This window comes from Amphibalanus amphitrite, unplaced genomic scaffold (assembly GCF_019059575.1).
Source record: "Amphibalanus amphitrite isolate SeventyFive unplaced genomic scaffold, NRLGWU_Aamphi_draft 000241F_arrow, whole genome shotgun sequence".
NCBI classification, from domain to species: Eukaryota; Metazoa; Arthropoda; class Thecostraca; order Balanomorpha; family Balanidae; genus Amphibalanus; species Amphibalanus amphitrite.
This window is the reverse complement of record NW_024881736.1, coordinates 642,772-662,068: the sequence shown is the minus strand read 5'-3', so window position 1 is coordinate 662,068 and position 19,297 is coordinate 642,772. Positions and strand designations below refer to the sequence as shown.

Below are 19,297 nucleotides of genomic sequence, written 5' to 3'. Positions count from 1 at the left end.
TAATGAGAAATGGGGCACGGAGTTCCTGGAAGTAATTCCCTTCACCCTCTGGCTATGGGCGGCTGAGCTCAGCGAATCACTGGTGAGCCGCTGCTGTGGTGGCCTCGAGGCCCAACGTCCCGTCTCCCCAACTACAGCAACCCTCACCCTGGCTGCCAAACATCGCGTCATCGGATTGTAATCACGTCAGGTTATCACCTTGTCCGAAGGTAGCCCCTGAAACTGAACCAGAATCGAAGAATATGTCTTTGACAGTGTCAGTGGCGTCATCGGCTGACTAATCACAAGCCACCTAGGCACCACTGAATGCTTTGGCAAACAAGACGCGCCGGATCCGAACGGGTGTCGGTGTATTAGCGAGGTCCACTCCATTCAACAATGGGCGCATCTCCAATTAAAGCAACAAGCTTGTGTAAATGTATATTGTATATTCAGCATCAACATGCACGAAACGTGTAGAAACAAACTTATATAACAAAAACAATCAGAAAGCACCTTTTACCAACGCTGATAATTACCACGGACAGGCGATCCTTCACACGAGCAGTCAGGCTAATCATCGAGTTAAGTACAGGCCACATGGAGAGCGTTTTTCGCTGTTTCTGTTCTTCGGATTACTGTATGCACGTTTGGGGTGTTCGACTGATATCACACTTTAGTATTTGAAAGGATCCACTGTTTCCCTTTCGTTGAGGTTCTTTTGGCTTGTCCCTAAAATGCTTAGGTGTTCGAGATAACTAGATGAAAAAGAGGAAAGCGCGCTGCTAGTAATAACATTGCAAACGTCTTCGACCGACCCTGCATCAAATGACGTTCTCCTAACCATTAGTTTCACCACGCATTCGTTGAAAACAGATTCGCTGAACACTGATTCGTTGTAAATAATAGTATTGCGTTCTATGACCACCGACCTCCGTCCGACATTATAGGGATGTTTAGGGCTGAGTGCTTTGGACGCAACCCACCAACAAATTAACAAACCCACCAACAGCAAATAAACTGCTATGTCGGTTTCTAACCTACTCCACGAAGGTTTCCACAGACTGGTAGCTGTGGGCAAGCACAAAGTATCCCGTCCAAACACGTTTGGTCCCCATATTACAGCAACAGCAAAGTTCGATATAATGCGGAATATATGTAACTGATGCCGTGCTTCCGTACTTATTGGCTATTCTACCCCAGAACAATGTGCAATAAACATATACATTATACATATAAGAAAAATACAGTCGCAAACACCATCGTAACACCCGTTACCAGTTGAGCAATGAGTATATCAGTTCATCTCCACCTCCATACACCCCCAGGGCGTCGCTCGAGCGGCGGCGACTGACCTGAGAGGTGCAGCGCCGCCACAGTCTGCTGACCCGAGCCGGGTCCCTCGGCGGCCGGCCCCGGGCCGCGCTCACTGCCGGAGTCGGGCCAGCGGCGGCGCGTTGAAGCGGCGCATCTCGTCCGCCACGTCGTACTGCTGCTTGTCCACTCCGGTGTCGAGCAGCTGGTAGAAGCGCTGCTGCGTCCTGCGCGGCCAGATCCTGCCGGTGGGGAGCTGGGTCAGAGGACCGGGCCGGACCGACAGACTAGACCGGACCGGACCGGGTCAACATACCGTTCACCCGCAGCCGCCCAACGAGCAGCGGCACGGCATCAGCAACCGCAAACTATTACCATCACATGTATGGTCTCTCGTAGCGGGTGACCTCTCATCTTACTTGGCGAACACCAGATCGTCCCAACAGCCAGGGACACAGAGCTCAGATCAACCCCGGGGCCCAGAGCCAGAGAGTTCAAATCGTCCCCATCAGCAAGATGCAGACCTGGGATCAACCCCAGGACCCAGGGCCAGAGTTCACATCATCCCCAGCATCCAGAGAAAGAGAGCACAGATCGTACCCCACTTCTGCCGGCGGGACCAGCGCCGTGGTCCGTCCCACAGTCCCAGCAGGTACCGTGTCTCACCTGCTGAACAGGAAGGCCGGGTACATCCACTTGGGGAAGAAGAGGATCTCCTCTCCCTGCTTGAGTGCCGTCACTGTCTCCTCAGCCACGTATCGGGGCGTCAGAACCGGCGTCAGCCAGGGGAACCTGCCGGGGCGGCGGGCCGTCACCCACAGAACCTCATGGACAAACACAGACACACATGGCCCCGTATCGGGGCGTCAGGACCGGCGTCAGCCAGGGGAACCTGCCGGAAAGGCGTCATAGTCGGTGGCACAGACACAGACATAAACACGGACATACACCATACACCGAGGAGAGAGAGAGAGAGAGAGAGAGAGAGAGAGAGAGAGAGAGAGAGAGAGAGAGAGAGAGAGAGCGAGAGAGAGAGAGAGAGAGAGAGAGAGAGAGAGAGAGAGAGAGAGAGAGAGAGAGAGAGAGAGAGAGAGAGAGAGAGAGAGAGAGAGAGAGAGGGCTGCTGCTCACCTGACGCGCGGGTACTTGACGAGCCGGGTGTTGATGATGAACGGGAAGACGGTGAGGTAGTGGACCGAGGCGCGGCCCACCTGGCTCAGATGGCGCTCCTCCTCCGTCAGCGCCTCAGTCAGCCCTGCGGGCACGGAGCGACAGTCAGACCTACCGACACGGAGCGACAATCCACAGTCAGGCCTGCCGACACAGCGACTATCAACAGTCAGACCTGCCGACAGAGCGACTATCAACAGTCAGACTTGGGGACACAGAGCGGCTAGCAACAGTCAGACCGGCGGGCAGAGCGACTATCCACAGTCAGACCTGCTGGCACAGAGCGACAATTAGACCTGCGGGCACGGAGGGACAATCAACAGTCAGACGTGCAGGCACAGAGCGACAATCCACAGTCAGACCTGCCGAGACAGAGCGACAACCAGTTAGACCTGCGGACACGGAGCGACTATTAAGAGTCAGACCTGCAGTCACAGAGCGACAGTCAGGTCTACGGGCGCAGAGCGACTATCAACAGTCACACTTGGGGACACAAAGCGACTCGCAACAGTCAGATCTGCGGACAGAGTGACATAACACACTGAGCACGGTGCGCGCACAACGGAGTAATCATCGCCTTTAATGCGGAGACAGAGACACAATGGACCTACCGCACGAACAACGCGGCCCGGTCAGACCTGCATGGCCTACCAGCAGGAACACCACCATGACCAAACCAGCACGGCAAAGCCAAACAAGCACTGACAAACCAGCACGGCCTACCAGCACAGCGCTGACAGCCGCCACCCTCTGGCCTCTGTATAATGTGCAGCACACAGGATGGAGGCACTAAAGCCCCTGACCACCCCACGGTCCCGGAGTCTGCTCACCTCGGATGGCGTGCTTGGAGGCGCAGTAGGGCACCAGGTGCGGTGAGCCCATCAGGCCGCAGTTGGACGACATGCTGACCACGGAGCCGCCGCCCAGACGGTACATGCGGGGCAGGAAGGCGCGCAGCGTCTATGGAGGAGGACACGTAGTCAGGGCCAGCAGGGGTTGGAGGGCGCTGTGCCACACACAGAATCGGGGCGCTGCTCGCGACGGAGGAATACGCTGAATCTATTAGGAATGCTAGGCATCTTCGATATTGCCAAGACGTACAGGGTGTCTCAAAAGTTCGCTTACAGGTACCAGCCATGCTTTTTTGTCAATAATTCTGAATCAACATGAAATTAACAGTCGAAATTTTGCATGGGCATTGGTACCAACCTTCCTCAAGCAGCTTCATTGTTTTCAAGCGCATTCGACCCTTCATGAGCTCACAAAAAGGGTTCACCTCTGACCATGGATCAGGCATGAAAATGGATGTCGCATACTCGGGTCGGCTGAGAAACTCTCTGCTTCACGAGTAATGGGAATGGTTAGGTCGGAAATGACACATGGCAAAGTGTCGGCGAGGATGAGTACAACATGATGGTCATCTAATAAAAACGGTGGCTAAAATTTTTGAAGGACAAAACCATGCGAGACTAACAGCGCTTTGAACGACCCTTGTACCGCAGCAGACTCGTGCTCCGGAAAGCAGCTGAAAATGCAGTTCTAACTATTGAAAACTGACTAGAAGCTCACAGACAGAGGTTACCCAGTTTCAAAAATTGCAGGTCATCATAAAATAAAGACAAAATATCATTTAAAATTGTTTATAATATCTATAACGCTAAATTTTGAGGGAAAATAATGCGAAAATCGTCAATGCCGAGGACAAGTGACCCTCCAAAAGTGTCAATTAATGTAAAGTTTTATCTAACGAAGTTTCAAGAGGCAGATCTGGAGCAAATAGCTTTCTTTTACACACAAAATCCGGACAAAACCGCACGATGGACAGGTTTTGGCCGTTTACAAAGCAGAACCTCTCCTGAGGAAAACACTCCGGAACCCAGCGAAGGTCTTGGCATTGGGAATGACGAGCGTTCAGGATTTGCAAATTTTGCAAAATGTGTCTAAGAAACAGATGGCCGACACATTCTGCTACGATATGCTGCGAAAAATTTGCCCCTGGCACTTCCCATTTGTTCAGCAATGGGGTTGTTTTGAAAAGGAAAATGGTGCTTGGGAGGTCGGCGCCAGTCATTCATGAAGGAGTTAGCGCCAGAGAAGACCTACAAAATACTCACGGATGGTGTCGATGCAAGCTATCAGCTTTCAGGGAGAAGCGGATGTTGCCGGGGAGCTCGTCAAACCTAAATCCGACGCAGAAACTGCGAGGGATTCCCCTACAAGAGCTTGAAAGCTGGTAACCTTTTATCAGCCTCCGGCAGCTGACGGAGTGACGAAAATCGGTATGGGCAAATATTTTTGGAGATACAGCAAAGGGTTTGGTTTCCAACCTTCCGAATCAGTTGTCAAAGCATGCATATTTGTCTAGTGTAGACACGGACACCAAAACCTTAGATTTTTGGCCGTTTCTTATATGCTTTATTGACATGGGAAATGTGTAAGCGAACTTTTGAGACACCCTGTAATACCTGCACACCTCTAACTTCCTCTTTTATAAAACAGATGCAATAAGAGTAAATTAGTTTCGGAAATCGCACGATATCAACAGCAATAAACATTTTTACTTGCCACATCCTGTACTGAAACTAGGCAATAATCAAACTTCTAAGCGCAACCCAAAAAAGTAATGTGCTGAAAGAAATACTGAAGCCAGAGCTGAGCAGCTAGAAACGTGCGTCGTACCCAGAACTGCGACATGAGGTTGATGTTGACGATTCTCTCCAGCTCCTCCGGGGAGTGTTCCAGGAACGTCTTCACGGGCATGATGCCGGCGTTGTTGACGAGGATGTCCAGCCCACCATACTCTGCCAACAGCTGGGGAGCGGGCAGGCGTCAGCGACACGGTGTCAATACCACAGCCCGCCCTTCTCTGAGCTGAGGAGCGGCCAGTGTGACAAAAGAGACACCAAACAGCACGAGGATCTGCGGTAACACATCCACATCATCCGACCGGTGGCACCGCGGAGGGGGAGAGGGTAGGGGGACGCACCTGCTGGGCGGCGCGCTCCACCTCCTGGCGCTGGCTGACGTCCACGCGCTGAGACGAGCAGCGGACGCCCGGACTGGCCGCCAGAACCTCGTCCGCCGTCGCCCGGTTACCCTCCTGCCGCGGCACGGGCGGGAGTCAGTCACTCGGGAACGAAGCGTCGTTACCGTCGTTCCACGTCGCAAGGGTAAATGCATAAACAATGCATGTCATACAGCGATGACAATGGAGATCATCATTCAACTCTAGCATATCCGACATAACTAACAAACTGAAAAACTCAAATAAATAAGATTTCAAATAAAGCCCTTAAAATCAAAACAATGCAAACACATACTTGGCATACTATGTCAAAGACCGATGATGAGAAATGTGTAAAAAAAAGTATGTGAGGCATATGAACTTTAACCATACATCCTATGAAGTCTGTGTAATCGAGCCACGCTCATACCTCCTCGACATCCCAGCAGATGACATTGCAGCCCTCCTGGCCGAAGAGGAGGGCTAGCTCCTTCCCCACGCCATTGGCCGCTCCCGTAACCTGGGCATAGAGCACAGCTTAGCGGCGCCGACACAGTAGGTCGTACCGTCAGCGCCCGACTCGACAGCGATCACACCAGATCGCATCATCAGCGTCTGACTCGCCAGCGGACACACCAGATCACATCATCAGCGTCCGACTCGCCAGCAGACACACCAGATCGCATCATCAGCGTCCGACTCGCCAGCAGACACACCAGATCACATCATCAGCGTCCGACTCGCCAGCGGACACACCCCAGATCACATCATCAGCGTCCGACTCGCCAGCGGACACACCCCAGATCACATCATCAGCGTCCGACTCGACAGCGATCACACCAGATTACAATCACATCATCAGCGTCCGACTCACCAGCGGACACACCAGACCTACCGTCACCGTCCGACTCGCCAGCGGACACACCAGATCACATCGTCAGCGTCCGACTCGCCACCCACCAGCGGACACACCAGATCTACCGTCAGCGTCCGACTCGCCAGCGGACACACCACATCACCAGCGTCCGACTCGCCAGCGGACATCGGATCGACAGTGGACACCAGATCGTACCGTCAGTGCCACACTCAGCCAGCGGACCCATCACAGTATCATGGCAGCGAATGGTGGCCAATTGTTTATGAATGGGGGGACCAACACCAAAAATGAAAAATCCATGACTGTCCCCATGCTTGATAGTTGGTTGGGTACAATACAATCATCAGGTACTCACCAAAACAGTTTTACCTGCTATACTTTTTTGAGATTTTGGTATGAAAACATGAAAAACAGTCTTGACCACATCCCAATATGCTCCCCAGAGAAACTCAACAATATCTATTATCAAAACAAACAGGGCAAAGACTGGGGTCACCAAATAAATCATCTTTGTTCTTCAGGATGTTCCTGGAACAAATAAATCAAGTCAATGTTATGATCAATGGTGTGTAGAAATACATGAAAAACAGACTTTTAATGAAGAGACATCTATAATTCATGCATTCTGCAATCTGCATAGGTAGCCTGTAGCACGCCACAAGCTGTTGGGCACTGTCCTTAATTTGATGTGTAAATGAACTAAAGAAATAAAAGTGAATAGGTAGAAGAATACCATATACCTAGCCGATATGAAGCTGGGTATTTGGAAAATCACAATGACTTATTGATAGCCAAAAGATGCCTCGCAGGGTGATAAATGACATGATAGTGAGCCAGGCACATGTTAAATGTCATCACACACGTCAAGCTTCTCAGTCATAGCTGCTCATTATTGTTTCACAGATAAAGCACTTGCTCGAGGAAATGGTTCACTTTCCTGGAATTTATTTTTTGCAATAGATTTCATTTTTATGCCGTAAACCGGGGTGACTTTGTATCACTTTTGACCAGTATGGTACAATATCTCCTATATCACTTGAGATTTCACTCTGGAAACTGTTTCATCATACCAATTGGACAATTCTCTATCTAACTGAGTACAATAAATGTCTTGAAATTTATCATAAATATTTTATTTTTTAACAAAAAAAAATTGATCATTCTCACCCAGAGGTCGGGGTGACTATGATCACTACATTAAAATCACCTTATATGTGCCATAGGAGCCCTCAGAAGGGGTTTGTGTGATAAACTTACATGTTTTAAATAAAAGCAAATGCTTTGCTTGACATAAACTCAAACATTTAACAGCAAAACTATGAATCATTGAGGTATTAAAATAAAGTTGCATGCTCTGGGTCTAAACTCACATTACAGAGCTATAAGTAGCAAAATTGGCTACTTTAACCTCTGACTTCAAGATTAAGTAGCAGTCACAGATGTCCTAAGCCACAGGCTACCTGTTCTACATCACACTTTGTCTGCTGGTGGCTGTGGGACTGCTTGCCACACTGCTCATGCCCCTCCCAGTCGATTGTCTTTTTCACTTCCCATTGACGCTCCAATTACCACTGAGTAGAGCAGCTCAATGCTCATCCTCCATCATCAGTATCGAAGCCTTTCCTTTATCTTTCTTTATCTGGGTCTTTCTCATCTTTACCATTATTATTGCTGGAGATGCTAGCGAATTTATACTTCATGCCAATGACAGCAAAAAAAAACAAGCTGTGACATCAACATGATTATTCTAACTGGGACCCAAAGTGTCTGCTATAATGCTTCATTGCTTTATTTAATCATTGGCATAGCAAATACAGTTCACAGCAGCTAAATGCTCATTTGAGGCCCGAAATTGGTCTATGATCAAAGTCACCCCGGGTATCATTGTCACCCCGGTTTACGGTGCTCAAAATGATCAGAAAAGAAAAACTTTTCTATAAAAAGGACTACTTCCTATATTTATACCTAAAGGAATTGAACTAGGCACCTATATTATATATAAAATAATGTTTAACACAGAAGCCTACTACATGTTGACCAATCATATTGCGTATTTCAAAGCTATGCATGCCGCATTAGCTGTAAGCAGCATGCCGATTGGCTGACGATGACGTGGCTGCATTCCTCAGCAAGGCACGCATTCCTCTACAAGGCACTCTTTATGGAATGATAAATGGAATATCTTCGCCATGTGTGATCGTTAGGCCGTAAAATCTCCTGATTTAGTGCTAGTCTCAGCTCAAGCTACAACATTGCTATTCCAGTTTAAAACCCCATGTTGAAAGTGGCCTATTTCCTTAAAATCAAAATAACCTTGCGTTTCTTACTGATTCACACAGATTCTCACTTATCTAGTATGATGAACTCATTCCACGCTCAGACCGTAGCAAACCAGGGTATTTTGAGTACAGCAAACGGCCAACACGCCACACGGAAATGTAAACAATAACGGCAGGAGGGTCAACTGAGTTTTTTTACCGTTATATTCATGTTCTATATTTTCTTTACCAGCCTGCATTTCCTGCTCATTCAGAAGGCCAGCCTTGAAGTCTTCAAAAAGAGTCAACAAGTTGCCTAGCAACGTTCTTCAACTGCAAAAATGCTGAAAATCGAATGACATTTTTGCGTCTCAAATGTCTTGCTAGTGTCGTTTTTGCAACATTTGGCAGCGCTGACGAGGCTTCTGATATGAAGGAATGCCCCCGAAAATGATAGCAAGCATACAAGGCTGTGTAAACCAGTAAAGGAATCTTGTGTAAACCAAGCATAGAAGCCTATGCAGATTAAGATCCGCTTACCTGCAATCTTCATCAGGCAGGCATCATTTATAAAATATGTTTCTAACGTCTGTGGACCCTCGCCGAAATAGTTCTCACGTCAGGCCCTCAAATAACCAATAGCACGCATAACCAATAACCCTTAGCACTGACGCAGACGACAGACGTGCCACTACTACTGAGCGTCGCGAACCGTGGACGCAGCATCTCGTCCGTGACCGATGGTCGAGGCGGCAGGGGCGGAAGACGGCACTACTTAGGCAGGGCCAGTTCCCCCACACAGCCCACAGCCGTCGGTGGCCTCCTTGGACGCGCCTCTGCAGCCGCTCGCTCGCCGAGCCATCGCGAGTCGAGTGGGCGGCGGTGCGTCAGATACGACTGGTCAGTCACGGGCACGCGCCGTCCACGCGGACTCTGTACCGTGACGCCGCGGAGATCTGGCTGACGGCTCGGTGCCGGCGGAAGGCCGCGGCTCGGCCGACGGACCGCGCACAGTCCGAGCGCTGAACTCACGGGCACAGCGTGAACTATGGACCCGGTCATTGCCAGCATACCGCCGTAACGCACCCTCTGACTCGTCACCGCGCGCCGACCGAACTGCAGTGAGCCCGACCCGCCGCCGAGGATAGCAGACACGTTCTGGCTACTGCCCGTTGATCGTGTCGTTCCTCAGAGTTCAGACATCGGTGTTATCGCCGGCCGGTCACTAACCGCCTCAGCTGCGCACAAGGTCGAAACGCAATGAGTCTTACCATTCCAACTGCATTTATTCAGCCCAGTGACGCATCCATTGACTATGATATATTGCAAATGCAGCCACAGAGATGAACGTCTAAAGTGCAGATAATGCTGGACTGGATATACGGCATTCCGCAACCCAAATCAAACCGATTTCGCATATTTTACACATTTATATGGCATACATTTAGTTCACGGCTGCTGCAAGTTTGGCACTTTTCCCGGAGCACTTCCCAAGGATGTCGCCATCGGGTCGTGTGCCGTTGGTTTTGGACCGCCGGGAGCATTTGGCACAAAGACAAAGTCAACCATAGGGACACGGCGAGTCATAAAGTCGACCATACCGACACAGCAAGTCACACAGAAACCTATCTATAGGAATCTTGACAGAAACATACAGACACAACCAAACATTTCGACGCAGCACACATGAGAGTAGAGCACTCGTGCTGCAAGGGTCAGAAAGCAGCGAACGGACGAACGGGCTGACGGACCGACGGATGGATGGATGGACGGACGGACGGACGGACGGACGAACGGACGGACCGACGGACGGATGGACGGACGGACGGACGGACGGATAGACGGAGCAACAGCCGACATCGGTCGCTCATACACTTCATGAGCTAATAAACGGCGGAATGCAGTACACAGCACACTTCCTCTGCCAGGTGCGAGTACAACTGGACGGCGGAGGGCTCTGCCCCTCCTCCAGCGCCCAGTCCGCGCCAGCAGGTGAGTATCATGTGTATCACAACAGCAGAGTAGCCACTGCGCGTCTCGCAGACGAAGAATAATGAGCGGTGTGCACCTCTGACGCAGTCCAGCGCCGGCTGAGGGCTGGTGATCACGCTGGAGGCTCGATGGTCCAACACATGGTTAGTTGACGTCACAAATGGCTAAATACTTTTATGTTAGGCATTCACTACAACTGATTGGTAGCGGAGCGGCCCCCGCCTCGACAAATATCGACTCGGTCACTTAGTGTAATATCATTGCGAGTTCACACACCGTCTAGTGTGTACAAAATTCGATAATGTGAGCTGCTAAGAAATTAATTATATTATTTGCCGTGTGCCACCGACGGAGTATGCGTTTTCACAGCCCAAAATGGAAAGAGTTACGCATAAAACCGCACCAGAACATCGTCTCCGTAAATGTTAGTCAGGCCACTTAAATCAAGTCTCCCTCGGCCGGGGAGAGCTAAGAGAGAGCGTTTACAGCAATACACATGTTAGCGTCTTCATTAACAGTTATGCACTACGCAATTATTAAAGGAAGACTGCCACCTTCAAAAAGTTTTCTCAGATAGGCCTATGATTTGTTGCCTGGACAAAACAAAATTTTAGAATTCACCTGACAAAGTATCATCACGTGAATCGCGAAAAAATTGTCGATTATCATACAATTATCAATCGGTGAATGTCTAGCGACAATGTTTACACATCACTAGACTTCAAGGTCATAAGATTATTACATTTTATTTGAAAAAGTAAGGTATTTTATGATTTACTAATATATGATTTCATAAGAAATTGGCCATGTTTAATTTATTTTGCATTTAAGTTCGTAAAACATTTAAAAATAATGGCTCATTTGGAATGGGTCTGGCCCATGTTAAACCCCATTTCCCACACTTTTTTGGAAAAAATGAACTACTGAATATATAAGTTAAACTTTTATTTTGACACTCTAAAATTCTTCTCTGATCTCGAAACAATCAAAGTTTTGACATATATTTACCAAAAGATAAGAAAATTCATGTTTCAAAGTTATCGATAAACAGTAGAGATGTCGGTTTTCTTGGACTAAAAAAATGGCATCAAACTGAACTTTGGTCTCCGATTTCTCGCAAACGGGTTCGAATTTCGGAAAACCGACTTCAGTCTGGGACATAGGTGGCTCAGCTCTAGTGAAAACCGTTTTGTGGAAAAAAGGTGGCAGTCTACCTTTAACATGCCACACTAGGGGAAGCGGGGTAAGCTGTAAGTGGTGTCCATCAATAGCGAGCCACCGACCACCCCTCGCCCCAATACGAGCGGCTGAGTCCTCGTCACGACCGTAGCTCCCGTCGCGATGGACGCCCCTCTCAGCCCGGCAGCGTCGCAGCTATGGCACTATTCCTCCGGTCGGCCTACCGGCGCAGGGGCGGGAGCTGAACCAACTGTGAGTTTCGCCGGACGTTATACGCCGGGTCAGCATTAACTGTATCTCCGCCGGACGCTACACGGGACAGCGCTGACTGTACTTGCACTCTCCGCCGGACGCTACACGTCCGTGACTTTACACGGCGCGGTCGGCAGCGCTGTGCCCAGCTCCTGCGGTTCAGCCTTCTGTGGCGTCGTCGGCAGCAAAGTACTCAGCCCCTGTGGTTCAGCCTTCTGTGGAGTCGGCAGCGGTGTGCCCAGCTCCTGCGGTTTAGCCTTCTGTGGCGTTGTCGGCAGCAAGGTTCTCAGCTCCGCCTTCTGTGGGGTCGGTAGCGGTGTGCCCAGCTCCTGCGGTTCATTCCTCGGGACCGGAGGCAGCGCTGTGATTAGTTCGTGCAGCTCAGGCTTCTGAGTCCGAGCGCCCACCTCTTGCTGTTCAGCCTCCTCAGGTTCCGGTGTCCGCCTGGCGGGTGCCAGGAACTGCAGATGTTCGTCCGATGAGTCAGAGGCTGTTCTGGAGTGGGGGCGAGCTGACTGGATCTCGGCGTCCCGGGCCCTGGAGGGTGTGTGGCACAGACCTGTCTTAGATGGTGTTCTTGAGGGTGTTTTCGGTGAGGTTTGATATAATGCCACACCAGACGGTGTTCTTGAGGGTGTGTTCCGTGAGGTCTGAGATAAAGCTACACCAGAGTGTGACCTTGAGGGCGCCTTGGGCGAGATATGACATAGGCCCACCCCGGACGCCGACCTCGAGGGCGCCTTGGGCGAGATATGACATAGGCCCACCCCGGACGGCGACCTCGAGGGCGGCCGGGGTGAGTTCTGGAACAGGGCCAGTCCGGCGAGCACCTTGAAGGGCAGCTGGCTGAGGTCGGCGCCGGAGTTGGTCCGGGACGGCGTCTGGCAGAGGGCCACGCCGGACGGCGAGCGGGACGGCGCGCGCGACGAGTTCTGAGAGGACGCCAGCCGCGCCCCGGACGGTGAGCGCGACGGCGGCCGAGACGAGGAGCGCTTGCCGAACGCGATGGTTCCCAGGGTCAGCGGCAGGTGGACGTCCCAGATCTGCGGGCAACGAGCGAGCTGAGGTCATCAGACTACGGCAGCGGCCGGCAGAGGTCATCAGGTTACGGCAGCGGCCGGCAGAGGTCAGCAAATTACAACAGCGGCTGGCAGTGGTCGATCAACTACGGAGCGGCCGGCGGAGGTCACCGAACTACAGGAACGAGCCTGAGATCACACACGGATTCACCTAGCTTAGACGTAATCGAAACAGACATTTGTCCAACTAATAACTACAATTTAAACTAAGACAGGCCACCTTATGAGGACCTACCATTCCAAATAATCGGGAACCGATAGATGGCAGATCCACTTTCGGCACTAGATCGCCATGACCCTGCCACAAGATAAGATGTACTCAACAATGTCATGAAGCTAAACCTAGCCAAGCCCCAGCATCAACTAACGTTTGTTAACTTTGCCCATTACGCCTATACTGCCCACGGTGGGTGCTATTTATGTACAACAGTGCTGCCCTCTGCCCTGCCGGGCGTCCGGCGCGGTGCCTTTTCTCCGTGGCCGGCGGCGTGAGTCGGCAGTCCGCCGGGCCGCCCACCTTGACGTGGTGTTGTGTGACGCTCACCTTGACGCAGTGTTATGTGACATAAATCGTGTTATTTGACGTAGTGTTGAGTGAGTTGTGACGCCCACCTTGATGTAGTGTGATGCGGCGATGATGCGGCAGACGGCCGGGTCGATACCGATGTCGTCTCGCGGCACGGTCAGCTGGAAATGGCGCCACTCGGAGGGATCCAGGCCGAGCCGCTTCTGAGTGAGCACCGGCTTATGGTACTCCGTGCTGGAGCCGGCGCGAAACTCCTCGCACTGGCCGCAGTCACAGTCACACAGTCAGTCACAAAGTCACAGCCAGATTGGCAGCAACAGATGCAATGATAGTAACAAGGATAGCCCCGACTATTCTTCCAGAATTATGGTAAAGTGAGCAGTAAGCAGTATCCACATTGCACAGTGCACACACACACACACACACACACACTGCAGCCGTTTTAGTACCGAATCTTTCCGCATTACCTAAATCCCTCAGAACCACACACGCAGCGAACTCGTTATCCTTCCTTACCCTCTTCAGTTTGACGAGTCCCTCGTTGCGCGCCAGGGCGCTGAGCACGTCGTCCGAGCCGTCTAGGTACACGTCGATGGTCTCTCCGGCCACGAATCCTTGTCGCGGCAGCATGACAGTGAACTGTCCGGGGTCCTCGCGACGCGAGGTGCTGCTCTTGGCCTTCCGCTCCACCACCAGTCGACGCTGTTAGATACAGGGGCGTCAGTCCGCTGTCACAGACGGGTGTCAGTCCGCTGTCACAGATACGGGAGTGAAGGGGCGCCAGTCCTCTGTCATAGACGGGAGCGTCAGTTTACTGTCAGATATGGGGAGCCAATCCGATGTCACAAATATGGAGCGTCAGTCCGTGGTCACAGACGGGTGTCAGTCTGCTGTCAGATACGGGAAACCAGCCCACTGTCCGTCAGTCTGATGACAGATACGAGAAGTTCAACCCACTGTCACAGTCGGGAGTGTCAGTCTACTGTCTCAGTCAGCAGCGTCAGTCCACGTTCAGATTCAGGCTGCTGTCATTGACTGAGAACGTCAGTCCACTGTCACAGTCGGGAGCGTCAGTCCACTGCCAGCTACGAGACCGTCCCTGGGCGCTACTCACGGCGAGGTGCGGGAGGGCGTTCAGGTCTCGGCGCTGCAGCATGGTGATCTCCAGCTTGTTGGTGCCATTCCAGGCACTACCCAGCGGGCCGGAGACTGCGCGCGCCACCATCTTGTAGGCCACCTCGCCGTGCTCATACAGCCGCGAGTGCGGCAGGCCCGCCGGCAGCGTGAAGCTGAAGTTGAGCTGGTTCTCGCCAGGTGGCAGCGTGGCCACGGCGCCCTTCTTCACTGTGGGTCACAGCGGGGTCAGGGAGAGGTCACAGCGGGGTCAGACAGCGGGGTTACGACTCACGGCACTCTTCCTTATTGTGGGTCACAACGGGCCAGAGCAGGGTCAGGGAGAGGTCACATCTGGTCACAGTGGAGCCAAACAGTTGCGGGGGAGTAAAAAGTTGCGCATTTAGTGTGGATAGCGCTTCAGTCCCAATAAAATATGAATCTAGCATTGCTAGCGCTTCAATTAGGTGGTACTTGGGCGAAGTTGAGCTTAGTTTTCAGCGGAATATTAACAGCAATCGGCATTGAATCCGGTACGATAGCAATGGAAATTAACGGGACGCTGTCTCCGTCAGTGGCAGACGTAGAAACTGCAGTGGCGGTAACTTACCTCGCAGCACGGGCAGTACCAGTTTGAGAAAGGTCTCCTTCTGGGCGTGTTTGGACGACCAGGTGCCGTTGTGGGTGGTCCAGTGGGTCCGCGCCTGGCCCTTCACCGTCAGCGTTACCTCTGTGGGTCGGGTCAGAGCAGTTCAGGTCAGAACGGCCCGTCGTCGCGGGATAGTCAAAGGTTACAATATTACCAGAGGTTGAAGGATGATCAAAACAAGACCCCAGTTATCGACAGAGGCGGTCACGGTTCCCTCACGCGGGACCGACTAACGCATCATGCGTTTGATGTTCTTAACAGCGACACTCATCTGTCAGTTTGCAGCCTCAAAGGACGGTATGTACCCTCACCGGTCAGTTTGCAGCCGGCGCTGCCCGTGATGGAGACCACCACAGCTCCGCGCACCGCGTCCCCGGGCATGAACGAGTCCGGGCCGCGGCCGCTCGGCTTCAGCACGATGGACGTCCCAGAGATCCCCATCGTCAGAGTCCGCTGCAGCTGTCCACTGCTGCACACCGACCACCGTCCGCCGACCGCCGTCCGCCGACCGCCGTCCGCCGACCGCCGTCCGCCGACCGCCGTCCGCCGTCCGCTGTAGCTGTCCACTGCTGTCCACCGTCCGCCGACCGCCGTCCGCCGACCGCCGTCCGCCGACCGCCGTCCACTGCTGTCCACCGACCGCCGACCGCCGTCCACTGGGCTGGCAACAACATCCGGCCGGGTTAGCGGCGTCCGACAGATTAAAAATTGCAACAAATGCCCGTCCGATCGGAAAGGCAGCGCGATGTTATCTTCCTCTGCAATTGGTGGAAGCTGTCCCTGGATATGGATTAGTTCGACCACTGAGCGGTAAAAGTACTGGCAGTGGAAGATAGGATTAGGGACATCACTGGTAATGGTGGGGTAGAGCGAGTACAGATACAGATGACCATGCGGTACTGCTGGTGCGACACAGGAGCCCTCGATGGAGGACCGAGAGGAACAGGCACGGAATGGGTACCGAGACGATGTCAGGCCGGTCAATTTACATCGACTCTCGAAAAGCACTATTCACAAATGTAGTCTCAGGGTTACTGTTTCCCGGCGGTTTACGGTAAGCCATAGAAGATTCTATAGCGTCACATATTTACATCATTACATTGGTTAGACAACGAATCTTCAGTATCACAACATGAAGCATTGGTGTAATGAGGGCGTCGTATTCGTTAGTGATGCGGCCCAACTCACCTCTTCAGCTGACAGTCAACAGACGAATACCGGGCGGATTCTGGGCGCCTGCTTTCCCTGACCTCCGCCTATTGGGGGAGCGGGCTTCGGCCTCACAGCACTGCAGTTTGCTAACAAATGCACTGGACACTCAGCCGGCACCCCACCGGCCCCAAACACCACCTGATGGCCGGCGATACCGGCCCCGACTGTCCCGCCTGTCCCGCCGCCGGCCGGCCGGACGCCGCGTATGCCGGCCCGGCGTGCCCTGCCGCCCGGTCCAGCGGGGTCCGCCGGGGTCCGCGGCCCGCCGGACCGGTCCGAGCAGTCCCTACTGCGCCTGCGCGGCCCGCCGACCGCGGCAGGTGAGACGGCGCCGGTCACAAGGTCAGGCAGAGTCCGCACGGCAGGCGGCCGGAGCGCAGGTGCCGCCCGGACGTTCCCCGGTACGTGGGTCGAACGACGTAGGTTAGGCCGTGCCGTGTAGGTAACCATGAATACCATACACTGAGCAGCCCGAACCGAGCACGGTCCAGAGTGCAGGCTAATTCCGTTAAGGTCGCTCCAGTATACATGCTTCCATCTACGTATACACTCGTAAAGACAGTACCTACCGCGCCACGCCAGCCGCCGTAGTCCCACGGCTAGACAGTGCAGGGTATTTCTATTTACAATAATTATTTCAGACCGCCGCCGGGCGAGGATCAGCCTTGCCACGGCCGTCACCGTGGGGAAAAAGAAACTGGCAGCGCAGCAGGCACGGACATTCTGTGAAACTAACGGGACCGACCGCTGCCACTTTCACCAATCGATGTAAGAAACAACAACGAGACAAAGACGGCCTTGTCATGGACGTATTTATACGTAAAGTACCGAAAAGCGAGTCATTCGGCTTCCTCAATCTTTCCACGTCTGTCAAGACAGCCTCAGATTCAGATTCACTTTCAGAATCACATTCGGACCCCCTTAGATTTTCATAAAAACTGGTCCATGGGTACAGTTTTGGACGCTGATTCCAATGGTGAAGTCTGTTTTTCGCCACATATTATACTTTGGCCCCTAGAGGCATTCAAAGTTTTTTTGGGGGCGAAGGGGGACCCCCTTAGATTGTCATAAAAACTGGTCCATGTGTACAGTTTTGGACGCTGATTCCAACGGTGAAGTCTGTTTTTCGCCACATATTATACTTTGGCCCCTAGAGGCATTCAAAGTTTTTTGGGGGAAGGGGGACCCCCTTAGATTTTCATAAAAACTGGTCCATGGGTACAGTTTTGGACGCTGATTCCAATGGTGAAGTCTGTTTTTCGCCACATATTATACGTTGGCCCCTAGAGGCATTCAAAGTTTTTTTTGGGCGAAGGGGGACCCCCTTAGATTTTCATAAAAACTGGTCCATGGGTACAGTTTTGGACGCTGATTCCAATGGTGAAGTCTGTTTTTCGCCACATATTATACTTTGGCCCCTAGAGGCATTCAAAGTTTTTTGGGGCGAAGGGGGACCCCCTTAGATTTTCATAAAAACTGGTCCATGTGTACAGTTTTGGACGCTGATTCCAACGGTGAAGTCTGTTTTTTCGCCACATATTATACTTTGGCCCCTAGAGGCATTCAAAGTTTTTTGGGGGAAGGGGGACCCCCTTAGATTTTCATAAAAACTGGTCCATGGGTACAGTTTTGGACGCTGATTCTAATGGTGAAGTCTGTTTTTCGCCACATATTATACTTTGGCCCCTAGAGGCATTCAAAGTTTTTTTTGGGCGAAGGGGGACCCCCTTAGATTTTCATAAAAACAGGTCCATGGGTACAGTTTTGGACGCTGATTCCAATGGTGAAGTCTGTTTTTCGCCACATATTATACTTTGGCCCCTAGAGGCATTCAAAGTTTTTTTGGGGCGAAGGGGGACCCCCTTAGATTTTCATAAAAACTGGTCCATGTGTACAGTTTTGGACGCTGATTCCAACGGTGAAGTCTGTTTTTCGCCACATATTATTCTTTGGCCCCTAGAGGCATTCAAAGTTTTTTGGGGGAAGGGGGACCCCCTTAGATTTTCATAAAAACTGGTCCATGGGTACAGTTTTGGACGCTGATTCCAATGGTGAAGTCTGTTTTTCGCCACATATTATACGTTGGCCCCTAGAGGCATTCAAAGTTTTTTTTTGAACGAAGGGGGACCCCCTTAGATTTTCATAAAAACTGGTCCATGGGTACAGTTTTGGACGCTGATTCCAATGGTGAAGTCTGTTTTTCGCCACATATTATACTTTGGCCCCTAGAGGCATTCAAAGTTTTTTTTGGGGCGAAGGGGGACCCCCTTAGATTTTCATAAAAACTGGTCCATGTGTACAGTTTTGGACGCTGATTCCAACGGTGAAGTCTGTTTTTCGCCACATATTATACTTTGGCCCCTAGAGGCATTCAAAGTTTTTTGGGGGAAGGGGGACTCCCTTAGATTTTCATAAAAACTGGTCCATGGGTACAGTTTTGGACGCTGATTTCAATGGTGAAGTCTGTTTTTCGCCACATATTATACTTTGGCCCCTAGAGGCATTCAAAGTTTTTTTGGGGCGAAGGGGTCCCCCTTAGATTTTCATAAAAACTGGTCCATGTGTACAGTTTTGGACGCTGATTCCAACGGTGAAGTTTGTTTTTCGCCACATATTATACTTTGGCCCCTAGAGGCATTCAAAGTTTTTTGGGGGAAGGGGGACCCCCTTAGATTTTCATAAAAACTGGTCCA

General features: G+C 51.7%; 2 protein-coding genes across 12 annotated transcripts; both read right to left on the bottom strand.

The window, feature by feature from the left end:
• Positions 1-408: 408 nt before the first annotated feature.
• Positions 409-9,435, bottom strand: LOC122386142 (short-chain dehydrogenase/reductase family 16C member 6-like). Of its 11 annotated transcripts, none has more exons than XM_043375041.1 (9): positions 9,143-9,435; positions 6,700-6,872; positions 5,898-5,987; positions 5,450-5,563; positions 5,143-5,274; positions 3,294-3,423; positions 2,425-2,548; positions 1,960-2,085; positions 409-1,535 (listed from the first exon to the last, which is right to left on the bottom strand). In XM_043375041.1, the coding sequence occupies exons 2-9, from the start codon at positions 6,850-6,852 to the stop codon at positions 1,406-1,408; spliced, it is 999 nt and encodes a 332-aa protein (XP_043230976.1). In that variant the 5' UTR covers positions 6,853-6,872; positions 9,143-9,435; the 3' UTR covers positions 409-1,405. The 11 variants fall into 11 exon arrangements, with proteins under 11 accessions (XP_043230976.1, XP_043230981.1, XP_043230978.1 ...); XM_043375046.1 differs by having other exon boundaries at positions 9,275-9,316; XM_043375043.1 differs by having other exon boundaries at positions 9,262-9,293.
• Positions 9,436-9,877: 442 nt separating this feature from the next.
• On the bottom strand, positions 9,878-17,063 carry LOC122386151. The gene is made up of 7 exons (XM_043375064.1): positions 16,581-17,063; positions 15,704-16,053; positions 15,354-15,473; positions 14,745-14,974; positions 14,147-14,332; positions 13,717-13,890; positions 9,878-13,068 (listed from the first exon to the last, which is right to left on the bottom strand). The coding sequence occupies exons 2-7, from the start codon at positions 15,831-15,833 to the stop codon at positions 12,127-12,129; spliced, it is 1,782 nt and encodes a 593-aa protein (XP_043230999.1). The 5' UTR covers positions 15,834-16,053; positions 16,581-17,063; the 3' UTR covers positions 9,878-12,126.
• Between the last annotated feature and the right edge of the window lie 2,234 nt (positions 17,064-19,297).

Excerpts from the sequence above, each read along its gene's own strand:
- LOC122386151 (XM_043375064.1), bottom strand. The coding sequence starts at position 15,833 with ATGGGGATCTCTGGGACGTCCATCGTGCTGAAGCCGAGCGGCCGCGGC. Across the intron at positions 15,474-15,703 it reads CGCCGGCTGCAAACTGACCG|AGGTAACGCTGACGGTGAAG; the intron begins GTGAGGGTACAT and ends CCCGACCCACAG. Across the intron at positions 14,975-15,353 it reads GGTACTGCCCGTGCTGCGAG|TGAAGAAGGGCGCCGTGGCC; the intron begins GTAAGTTACCGC and ends TGTGACCCACAG.
- LOC122386142 (XM_043375041.1), bottom strand. The coding sequence starts at position 6,852 with ATGATTTATTTGGTGACCCCAGTCTTTGCCCTGTTTGTTTTGATAATA. Across the intron at positions 5,988-6,699 it reads TAGCAGGTAAAACTGTTTTG|GTTACGGGAGCGGCCAATGG; the intron begins GTGAGTACCTGA and ends CTCTATGCCCAG. Across the intron at positions 5,564-5,897 it reads TCTGCTGGGATGTCGAGGAG|GAGGGTAACCGGGCGACGGC; the intron begins GTATGAGCGTGG and ends GTGCCGCGGCAG.